Source organism: Gracilinanus agilis, chromosome 2 (genome assembly GCF_016433145.1).
Source record: "Gracilinanus agilis isolate LMUSP501 chromosome 2, AgileGrace, whole genome shotgun sequence".
In the NCBI taxonomy this organism is placed as follows: Eukaryota; Metazoa; Chordata; class Mammalia; order Didelphimorphia; family Didelphidae; genus Gracilinanus; species Gracilinanus agilis.
Window position 1 is genome coordinate 146,573,971 of NC_058131.1, and position 12,479 is coordinate 146,586,449.

At 36.1% G+C, this 12,479-nt stretch overlaps 1 protein-coding gene across 3 annotated transcripts in view; it reads right to left on the minus strand.

Moving 5' to 3' along the window:
- The window catches only part of NAPB (NSF attachment protein beta), a 33,776-nt gene extending 21,549 nt beyond the window's left edge, over window positions 1-12,227 (minus strand). For all 3 annotated transcript variants that reach the window (XM_044660754.1, XM_044660752.1, XM_044660753.1), the window contains exon 1: window positions 12,130-12,227. In XM_044660754.1, the coding sequence (XP_044516689.1) occupies window positions 12,130-12,227 (98 nt within the window). The remainder of the gene's footprint in view (window positions 1-12,129) is intronic.
- Between the last annotated feature and the right edge of the window lie 252 nt (window positions 12,228-12,479).

The window sequence follows — 12,479 nt, forward strand, 5'->3', positions numbered from 1 at the left end:
TTTGTTTGTTTGTTTGTTTTCAATTGTACTTTTATTTGCTTGTTGGTATGATTGATTCTATTTCATTATAGGTATGAATGATCCTTGAAATGTCTGTCTTTCCCATGCCAACAATATCTGTAAACTGAAATATTTCTGACAGCTATTCAAATGTGCTATATAAGAGCTATAAATTTTGCAACATCCTTGATATATTCCTAAAACTACAAACTTGAAAACTACAAAACTGAAAGCATAAGATGAGACTAATAAAATGTGTGCATAACACAAAATCAATCATTGGATGGCAAAATTCACTAAATATGTGGAAACCACTTTAATTTGAATTTGGTTTCATCTTGTAAAGATAAATATTCTAAGTCAGCCTACTGTCAAAAGCACATTGCTGAGGGGCAGCTAGGTAGCTCGGTGGATTAAGAGTCAGGCCCAGAGACAGGAGGTCCTGGGTTCAAATCCGGCCTCAGCCACTTCCCAGCTGTATGACCCTGGGCAAGTCACTTGACCCCCATTGCTCACCCTTACCACTCTTCCACCTATGAGACAATACACAGAAGTTAAGGGTTTAAAAAAAAAAAAGCACATTGCTGAATCAAATGAAAATATATCATAAGTATTGCTTGTCCCCAAGTAATTCACATAGCATTTTTATTAATAATTAAATTCTTTAAAATCTTTTCTAGTAATTAAACATTTTTACTTAATTTGAAGGTCCACAAAGATTTCCCTGGTTCCAATACTGAACCTGAATCACTGTACTGGCCTTGAACCAGGCTTGGCCCAGAAGAGAATTCTTATATATTATAAATTTATCCCTTGCCCTTAGAAAATCAGTTAGCATTCAAATCCAAAACTGAAGGAAAAGCTGTCAGAACCTCATATCAAAAGACATTTATCCTTTCAACTGAGACAACCAGTAGAGTTCAATCTCTTGTCACTGGGTTAATAAATTAAGAGAAAAACTATCCTTAGACTATTCATGTCAATAATAATTGATTGTGTTTTAATTGCTTCCCATTTTATTTGCTTAATTCTTAAATATTATAAATATGACTTTCTCATCTCTCTCAACCAGTTACAATGCTAAATGATCCAGCACACAGATATGGGAACAGATAACACCTAATCAATGACTTGAAGCCCCTAAAAAGCAAAAGATTATCTCAAATATATTTCAGTAGTAGAACATTTCTTGTATGAAAGGAGAAAGCTGAGAAAGTATATTTCAACCTGACATATGACCACCTCATTCTAGAGAATTTTTTTTCTGACTCCCAAATGAGAACAAATGAATATTCCTTTGTAAGTCTTATTAAAAATGCATTTTCTTTTCTTAAAATTGGGACTATAAAGGAATAGCAGCTGGAGGCACATACAATCTGGCATAATTATTAAAATGAAATTCTAGATTATGGAGTATTCCTATTGATATTGAGTATCCCCATAAAATTATATCAGTTTTATGGGTCTTCAGTTTTTCAGGCTTATCCTAAGAAAAAGAAGCCTCAACTCAAGTGAAGACAGTGTCAGTATGTTTCATAGAAAAGTCAAAACTGAAGATGATAAGCTTACTTCTCTAAGAATTTCTTTAACGCAAGCTCATTCTTTTTGCTGCATTATGACTGATGATATATACATATTTATACTACTTAGATGAATAGGCATGATTCACATAAATTCAAATTGTTCTGATATCTATAAGCAGATCAGTCATTTTGTCTTAAATCCTACCCACCTCTAAAGTATGGAAAAGTCTGGATATCTCCCAAATACAGCATGCTAATTTTATATGAATACATAATAGATATCCACCAGAAAGGCGATGAAAAAGCAGAAATCAAACCACCACTAAAATCACAGTATATTTAAACACCTAAATAAAAGCTGAAAATGTTATAAAAATAACTTTGATAGTGCTGAACCAGAAGAGAAGGAAAATTTTAGCTGGAGAAATAATGAATGTAGTAGGAAAAAACCCACTGAAGTCAGTCAAATCTTGATTAAAGTCCTAGGTCTATGACTTATTACCTGTGTAGCCATTTAATTTACCTGGAATAATTTTGCGCATGCTCAAAAATGTGAGAATTCAATTAAAGAACAAAAATATGAAGAATATTAAAAAATCTGTAGTACACATTAACAGTCAACATATGAGAAAAAGTAAATAAGAATGGACATAAAATTCTAACAGAAAATTGGAGGAATGATTTAAAAAGCTATATTTATTTTTCTAAAATTAGGATAATTGTAAATGATTATTAAGCAATTTTAATTATATCCATGTTATGTTAAATTTCTAATAAAATTATTTAATAGATAAAATGAAGAGGTTATACTGTGATCTTTAAGGTTCTATCCAACTTGATAAATCCTAGTATCTTATAACTTGTTGAAAAGGGAAGTACAAAGTTTTTCAAAATACCTTTTCCAAATTGAATTCACTTTTTAAGTTTAGAACTATAATGATAAAATGTGGCATGAATAACTTACTCTGTTCATAAAACTGCATTTTATCTATTTTTAAAAGTCAACTTTTCCTGCAGCACCCTATATGAACTATGGTTTCTCCTGCTGCCTCAGGATTGGTCTTAAATACAAGTTCCAGGAATGATACTTTTGTTTCCCTTTTCTAACAGATAAAGAAATTTTCTGATACAAAGTCTTTGAGTTCTTTGGTTTTATATTACCCAGAGTTTATTCTCAGACTTGTTATTTCCCAGTTGACAGAACATGTAAAGATTACCATAGAGAAGTCTAATTTATACTGAAATCCATTTGATAATTTTACATTTGGGGAAATGTAAGATAAACTCAGGTTATAAATAATTCTATTCTATATTTACTGTTATAATAAAATTTCTAATTAGTCTTTGAAGGGTGGTAAATACCTACACAAATCTTCTGAATTCTCAAGGTTTCTGAAGGTAAGCAAAAGAATCTGAGTTAAAAATGTAACTGGAGGAGGTAAGGGAGAGTAATAAAATGGAGAAGGGAATTGTACTTCTTTCTCAGAGGCAGGGAGCTGGCATATATATCACTTCCCTACATTTCTTCTCTTAAGGAGTAGTATGAAATGTTAAAAGATCAGACTAAACTAGAGAAGGTAAATTAGAATAGACTAGACCCGTCTGGACTAGGAAGATTAAGATGAATCACCATAGACTAAGGCAGTGTTTGGCGAACCAATGGCACAGGTGCCAAAGATGGCACGCAGAGTGCTCTCTGTGAACACGGATGCCCCACCCCCCATAGTTCATTACTGGAAAGACAGAGGGACTCAGGTGGATCTGCTTCCCTCCCACTCTCTACCAAACTGGAGGTCATTTTTTCACATCCCTGCCTCTCTACCCAGCAGCTCAATGGGAGCACACAAAGGGTAAGGTGTGCAGCTCACAGGTAGCAGGGCTGGAGTGGAGCAGAGCGCTAGGGCTTCTCCACTCCCCCTCTCTACACTCTCTGAGGATATTCCTCACTTCACCTGCCCCTCCACCCAGCAGCCCAATGGGAGCACTTTCTTCCTCCTCTGTGTGGGGTAAGAGGGTGTGACAGGCATGGCACTCCATTTCTAAAAAGTTAGCCATCACTGGACTAAGATTTGTAATCTTTCAAATAAGTCCTAAGAAACCAAATATTTCCTTTAAAATGGAAGAAGAAAAATGATTTTCAAAGGACAGAAGCTGCCACCAGGGCTTCAAATAAAATTTTAGAGTTGGTAAAGTTTTTCCTTAGCCTAATTCATTTCCTCTGTTCCTCTTCTACTTTGATTTTCAATCAGTCTGAAGCTCCAAAAGTATCCCTTCTTCCCATACCTTTTCTGTCAACTCTCATTCACTAGAGAACATCTTGGATAGTTGTTGATCTGATTAAAGCAAATGCCATTAAAGTTTGAGTAACTAGCAAATTACTAATTTTTTCACAAGAAGTAACTGTATCCCAAGAAAGGAAATTATTAAGGGCAGAGAGCAGAGCACCTCCTAGATTGTATATGTAGATACAAAAGTGATTAGCTAACATGTAATTACTTTTAGAAGGCATATTTGCCTAAATAATAACTAGCATTTATATATCACTTTATATAGTATTATACTATTTGCTATAAGATCTGCTATGACAGATGTCACAAGTAATACTCCCATTTTGCAGGTGAAGAAAAAAATTACTTATATTAAGTAACCTGTCCGAGGTCACATTGATAGTGTCAGAGATAGAAGAACCCAGGCTTTCTTGACTCTAAGCTTAGTACCCTATTCACCACACATCACACTTGTCTTTTGTATACAAATCCATGGCTATTCATGACCCAATAGACCAGAGCATACTAGGTCCTTTTGTCCTCCAATAACTCCTGAAGTCTTTCAAGTTCATGTTTGTTGTTTCTATGACATTATTAATCTATCTCATCCTCTACAGTCTCTTTCGCCTTCAATTTTTCCTACCATCAATCTTTTCCAGTAAGTCCTATTTTCTTATTATGTGGCCAAAGTATTCAAACTTCAGCTTCAAATTTCAGTATTTGACGTTCCAATGAAGTGTCAGGGTTAATTTCTTCAAGTGCTGATTGATTTGATCTCCTTGCTGTCCAAGAAACTCTCAACAATCTTCTCTAGCATCACAATTCAAAAGCTTGACACATAGCAGGCACTTAATAAATGTTTTTTTATCCAATCATTCATTCCTTAAATGCATATATTTCTCCCAAAAAATGTAAGTTCCATGAAAACAATTTTTTTCATTTTTTTATTTTTGCATTTCCAAGCCTAGCATAATTCTTAGCAAGATTGGTATTAATAAATTTTTAAATGAATTAGAAAACTGGATATAATTCTTTCTTTGACATTTCCACATCTAAAGATTAAACATGAAGGAAATTGAAATAGAGAGCTGGTTTGACAAAAAGTGCTGGGTTCAAAAACCACTTCTGACACTAGCTACATGACTATAAGTAAACCACTAAGTCTCTCTCAATGCACTCAGTCAACAATCTACAGTGATGGCAAACCTTTTGGAGACTGTGAGCTCTGCCCTGCCCCACCCCAGCCCCAGCCCCAGAGACCCTATGCCATGCCCTGCCCCACCAGACCACGTGCTGTATGTACTATGTGCCCCCACCCCTCAAACACACAGAGGGAGAAAGCATTCCCCATTGTGCTGCTGGGCAGGTGAAATGAGGAATGTCTTCCACCTGAGTAGAGAGGGTGAGGGCAGTAAGTGCTCCCACTGGGCTGCTAGGTAGAGGGGCAGGTGATGTGAAAAAATGTCATAAGACATGGTGGAGAGGGGAAAGGGAGCAGCTCTTCCCAAGTCCCTCTGCCTTTCTAGTAACAAACTCTTGCAGGCAAAAGTGCATGTACCCAGAAAGTGCCCTGCATGCCATCTTTGGCACACATGCCATATAGGTTCACCATCTTAGCTCTAAGGCAATGAGTCTAAGAAGGGTTCAATTTACATTAGTAAAGGAAATTCTCTACTGGGAGTTACCTACACCAGTGAAATAACAGGTATGGTCGAAAAGAAAGAAATAGAAATTATTAGCTATTTAGTGACAATTTAGAATAATATTTCAACATTTTAGTCATATATTTCTGCATTTTAGCATTTCTGGAGCTAGCTTTCTCATCTCTAGATCTAAAAATTTATGTCTTATGTAACTATTTCTTTGGTCCAAGAAAATAAAAATTCTTCTCAAAACAGATACAAAAATGCTTATTAATCTTTGTGAAGAAAAAAAAATAAAGACCAACTGGCTTAAGTGTACGGGTGAAGGATTTTTGGGAGGGATCTACATCTCTGATCTCTTCAGTTAGAAAATTCCCTCCATTGTTATAAGTCAGTGACTAGTTTGTGACTTAGTTTTAGTTGTATGCCTAGGTCACTAAGAGGTTAAATGATTACTTGTTCAGAGTAGGAAACTAGTGTGTTTTAGTGCCAAGAGTTTAATCTTGGGAGTATTCCTGATTTTAAGTCAAGCCATATTATGATATCTACCATACAATGCTATCTCTCTGGTCAATATCATTTTCTTAAAGCTAACTACAAAGTTTGAAATATGACATACTGAAAGATCACAAAGAGCTAACAAAATATAAATAACATACTATTGAGAGCCAAATTTGTTGTGTTTTATCATTCCTATGTTGAAATGCCAGATTTGTTGCTTTTCTAGGCTTAAAGAGCCTAACAAAATAGCACAGGAATACGTTTAACTATCAAGAACATTATTATTTCGTTTTAATTCTTAAATAACAACTTATTGGAGTGTACAGTCCAGTTGTGGTATCCTAGCAACTTGACAGAAGAGCTATGGAGAGAAACCTATGTGGCTTAAAAGCCACTACAATGAAGAGAGCTGCATACAAGTCAAACTTGCTGATTTTAAAAGGGAATTTTAAATACACATTCTAAAGTTATTTATAATAACCTAAGTGCATTTTCAGATATACTTTATACACATATATATATATATATACATACACAGACATATCTATTTATCTATCTACATATACATACATATATTTGTAAATTGTGATATGGTAAAAAAATGTAACTTGTAAAAATTCCACAATTAAAATAATGTGTAGCTGTTCACACTGGAAGCTAGTCAGAGAAGCATAGCAATGATTTAATATAAATACAATCCAACAAGTATTTATTAAGGATCTACTTCATGAAAGGCACAAGGTGATGGAAATATAACAACAAAATGAAGAACAGCTTTTGCCTCAAGTAGGTTACATTTTTCTGGTATGTTACAAATAGCTTAATATATTTATAATTATTTGAAAAATAAGATAGCATTAATATATATGTAGGAAATGGGAATGTGAGCTGAACCTTCAAGTTAAAAGTAGAAATTCTACAAGACAGAATGAGGAGGGATTTAGAATAAAGTTCCAGTATGTTGGGTGAAATTCCTATGAAGGATTTATGTAAAGACTCATGGATAAGAGTAGCACAGAACAGAAAGGCATATATGAATGAGATCACACATCCTTCTAAGTAATTTGAAGTCTATTTGCTATCATGTGATATCAATTATTTATATAATCTTATCATGACTCTTCATAATATAAGGCGATGGTGAGGGAAACCTAGCTGTGCCCATAAGTAGCTTCGGCAGGTCTGACTCAGGTTATAAGTACAGGCTCAGTATTGAAGTGTATATTTGTAATTTGAAGTCACATTTAATTTCATAATGCTGCTACCAGGGGATCAACTGGGGGTAGTGAAAGGAGAGAGTTCATAGCATTCCATGAAACTATCTACAAAGTTATAGTGGACAAGTGGTTTTCAATCTGCACCAAGGAAAATAATGCCCATACCAAGAAAATTATGGATCTTTAGGTGTTGGAAGACTAATTAACCTGACAAATTTACACAATTAAAATTAAAACCATTTGTCAGCCTTTATTGTTTACTATGTACAAAGCCCAGTCCTAAATATTAGAGAAAATAGAGAATTAATACACCATTAATGAACTTAACCAAGTCATTGACCAAAATTTAGCAAGAACTGTATATGAGTTATTAAAGGATATAATAGGATACAATAAGAGATGTTAAAATTAATATGCAATGATGAACCAGAGAAAGGAAGGACTGGAGGCAGAAAAGGCCAATTAGGTAGTTGTTACAATATTAATATGAGAGTCTCTACGTACTATGGTGATGGCAATAAGAAATGAGGGGACTGGTGCATTCTAGAAGTGACTAAATAGATAATCTAATCCAGCTTTCCATTCCACAGAAAAAAATCCCTACTATCAAAACATAAATATATGGCATGGCACATTACATTTTTTGGATGGCTCTAATTATTATTAAATTATTTTTTATAATGAATCAAAACCTGCCTCCCTGTAATGTGCTGCTGCTAAATCTACTTCTGCCTTTTGGATCTACACAGAATGATTGTCTCTATAGATACTTCAACAGCCCTTGTCCCCTCCTCCTACCCTGCTCTTTTTCAAATCAAACATTCCCTGTTCCTCCAATCATTCAATCAAATCGACAACTGAAATCAAACATTTTAGCAACTACTTATTACATGCAAGGAAAAGCACTCAAAATCATTCCTTCTGACAAATGAGTCCCCTCACTAGACAAGTGATTATGCTCCAGTTCTCATCCAGCTATTAATATCAAAATGTAAATTTCTGAATTAAACCCAGTACTTCAGGAGTGGTCTTTGTGAAAAATATAATGAGATGATTTCCTTGTTATGGGCAGTATACATCTATCAGTGCTGCCTATAATTACATTAGGTCTTTTTAGAAGCCAAGTGATTATACTGAGGTTATAATAAAGTCAATAAAAATACCCAAAGTATTTCTTTGCATGAACTGATGTCAACTTACATTTCCCCAACTCTCTACTTGGTTTAAAAAAATCAACAGAACATGTAACATTCCTACGTAATTTCATGTTACTAGAATTAGTCTATTACTTTAGCCTTCAATCTTCAGAGCTTCTGAATCTTCTTCCAAGTTTACATGTTCATGTCATCTTGAAGTAAAAATAAACGACATATTTTTAAGCCCTTTCTATCTTAGAATCAATATTGTGTATTGATTCAAAGGCAGAAAATTGATAAGGGTTAGGCAATGGGGGGTTAAATGACTTGCCCAGGGTCACACAACTAGAAGTATCTGAGGCCAGATTTGTACACAGGACATCTCATTTCTGGGCCTAATTCTCAATCCATAGTACCACCTAGCTCTACACCCAGTCCCACAACATTATACTATATATTTTTAAAGGAAATTAGTAGTTTAATTCATAATACTGTATGTTCATTTAATTGGGTGACCTTAAGAAAGTCACTTTTCCTCTCTAGACTTCACTTCCTCATCTGTAAAATAGCTATCTTACCTACTTGAAGAAATGAGATCTAAGAACTCTTCAGATTTCTTTCAACTTTTCAACTCAGATATATGATCTTATTTACTGGCAGAGAACTTTAGAAAAAGTCCCCCCTCATACCCTCCCATAAGGTTTATGGTCTTCTAAAGTTGTGAATTGGGGACAGCTAGGTGGCTCTGTGGATTGAAAGCCGGGCCCAGAGACAGGAGGTCCTGGGTTAAAATCTGACCTCAAATACTTCCTGGCTGTGTGACCTTGGGCAAGTCACTTACCCCTCCCACTGCTAGTCCTTGCCACTATTCTGCCTTGGAACCAATACACAGTATTGAATCTAAGAAGGAAGGTAAGGGTTTTAAAAAATAAATAAAATAAAGATGTGAATTAAGTCGGGTCAAAAGAATATGATCAAAGGAAAAAATGTCAACCTATTCTTTCCTTAAAACAAAAACAGAATCTCTCTATTTTGGGAGACATATATTGAAAAATGTAGGAAAAAAACAAAAGATATGTATTTAGGAAAAAAAAACAAGAAAGAGAAGGAATCTCCAAAAGTCCTTTTAAGATTACGTTTTATATATTGGTCAAGAGTTAGCCTAGTTCTTTTAAAAAAATATATATGTAAAGAAAAAAAGATTCTAAAAATATCTTAATGATAACACTGAATTACTTCCTAAAAGAGGATTCCTTTTGCTTTCAAAAGCAGAGATATAAATTTATGCTCCTACATGGGTGATACATGAAATTGAAAATGATCTTAGCAGTTCTTTTGAATTCATTTAACTACATTAAATAAAATTAAATCTGAGGATCTGAAAAATGAGCTAATGGCACATCATAAGAGAATAATTATACTCTATAGTTGTAAAATATGTTATAAAACTATACTCGATATAGTTATAAAATATGTGTACATTTATATACACAAATATGTGCAAATGTATATTTGTATACAATTATATATTATTTTTTAATTTTAATTTTTTAAAAACTCTTTACCTTCCACCTTAGAATCAATATTATGTATTGGTTCCAAGGCAGCTAGGCAATGGGTTTTAAGTGACTTGTCCAGGGTCACACAGCTAGAAATGTCTGAGGTCAAATTTGAACCTAGGACCTCCCATCTCTAGGCCTGGCTCTTAATCCACCCAGTTGCCCCCACAATTATATATTATATCATTTACACCTCACAAGGCCTATTTGGTAAGCAGTGAAAGTATTATCTTTATGTCATAGATGTGAAATCTGCTTTAAAGTTCTTGTAGCTCTACTCTAATGCTGCTTCTACTATACTATATTGCTTTTTCAAATATGCTTATTAGTTAGTGCTTGCTAAATATCAATGATATTTAAAAGAAAACCGATGACAGTCATTACAATTTCAGCTCTTTATCAAAAGTAATGAAGAATATTTAATATTAACTAAAGAGGGGGGAAGATTATAGTAAGTGATAATTCCCTCCAAAAAGAGTAGTGTCTTAGTCAATTTGGTTTCTTCCAGAGGTCTACTGCTAGGTCCCTTTTAATCCCTAAAATTCAATAAATATGTTAATGTAGAATGACCTAATTAAAGACAACAAAGTTGGTGCAACAAAAAAATGAACCTGGGGGCAGCTGGGTAGCTCAGTGGAGTGAGAGTCGGGCCTAGAAACAGGAGGTCCTGGGTTCAAACCCGGCCTCAGCCACTTCCCAGCTGTGTGACCCTGGGCAAGTCACTTGACCCCCATTGCCCACCCTTACCAATCTTCCACCTATGAGACAATACACCGAAGTACAAGGGTAAAAAAAAAAAAAAATGAACCTGTTACATGCATTTTTCTTTACTGAGATTCCAAACTAAAATTAGAGAGAGAAAATTAACAATAGAGTGCTATAAAATATACCTTTACAGGGAGCAGAATTTTGAAAAGGATTTGCTATAATTAAGAAACCCTAAGGTCTTCCTTTCTTGATTAAAGGAGATTAGTTTTCACTTTCAAAAGGAGTGAGGAAATTTCACCTTTTTTTTAAAAAAAAATCTTAAACAGCTGAATCATTCACAAATTCAAAAGTGAATTCAAGAAGCAGTAAATACTGCTATTCTAGTGCTTCTTTATGAAATGTGCCAAATTAAAATTTTCACCAGAAGCTAATAAAAATATATTAAGAGAATAGCTGAGTGTCTGATACTGGTTTTAAAGATTTACTTTATTAAAGAAATAAGCTACTTTGAACTATAGAATAGACCTTTGATGAAAAAATGAAAGATACTTAAGCAATTTATTTATTTGTCAAATACTAAGTACCTAGGAAAGGCTGTGTTATGAAGTAACTGTAGCAAACAGGCGCTAAGCAAATGACTAAAATCCGGGAGGAATTCTTACAAGGCCCAATTGCTACTGAAGGAATCAAATAAACCCAGAAGGAGAATTCATCCATTCCTCCTGCATAAATCTCTAGTGGTAATATGGCCACAAGCCAGAGCCAAAGGATTAACACAATAGCTAAATCTCTGCATCACAGTCATGCTGGATTACATTATTTAAAAGTGTAATTTAAAAAAAAAAAAACTTCTACCATTCTCCTCAGACATTAGAAGACAAGTTACTTCGTTTTTAATCTGAGATCCCAAGTGCTTTTTAAAACATTTCTATAATTCAAAACAAAAGTAAAAATGGTGCTCGAATTAACATCATTAACATCCACCCAGAAGCTTCCAACCAACCAAGAAACAAGCTCAGGCATAGGTGTTCAGCAGTTAGCATATGGCAGGTGGGGAATGACAATCTGTTGCTTGTATGCATCGGTGTGTTTGGGGGGGGGGGGGGCTGGGGGCGATGATCCATCAGTACTGTGGTGGCTAGGGCACCTTGGTGTCGCTCCCTAAATAGTAAATGTTAGATACGCGATAGGCTGGGAGGATGGATGGGTGGACAAGCAGACCGATGCGTGGACAGGTTATTTGTCCTTTAATACCCTACCGAGGTGACAGTCACCTGGAGGCCCAGGGAATCCTCTTGAGGAATCTGCGAGCCTCCCGCGGGGCCTGCAGCTTCCTCCCCGAGGGAGGTCGGGAGCTGTGGGAGGAAGGAAACCTCCCCATCCCAATAGCCCAATCGTCAGCTCCGTCCCACGGGGAGGTGGAGGAGGGGGTGCGTGTTACCCCCGATGCCCAGGCCCACTCTAAGGCCGCTGGGGAGGAGGGAGAGCGGGGGCGGATGCAGCGGAGCCCCGGCAGGAGCGCAGTGGGTGGGTGGGGGGAGGAGGAAGGAGCTACCCCGCAGGGCTGGCGCTCACCCAAACAACCCTCTCAAGAACGAATGGGAGGATTTCACACGCTTCTCGGCCTCTGCCATCAGCTGGACCGCCTCCCGTTCCTTGCCCGCGTTGTCCATGTCGTTAGCCTTTACGCACTTCGGATTCGGGGTGGAGAATAATGGAGCAACAGTCCGGGAGAAAGACTGCTTAGTCTAACGGAACCCCGGACTGCCGGCCAGAGAAAGCGCCTCTCGAGTTTCTCCACAGTCAAGGGGCGGGGGGAAGGGAGGAGGGAGAAGCGCGAACTTGGATCACAAAGCATATCGGGATTTGTGGTCCATTCACACCGCTTTGTCCTCAGAGTCAGAAAAGGCTAAAACTACATTTCC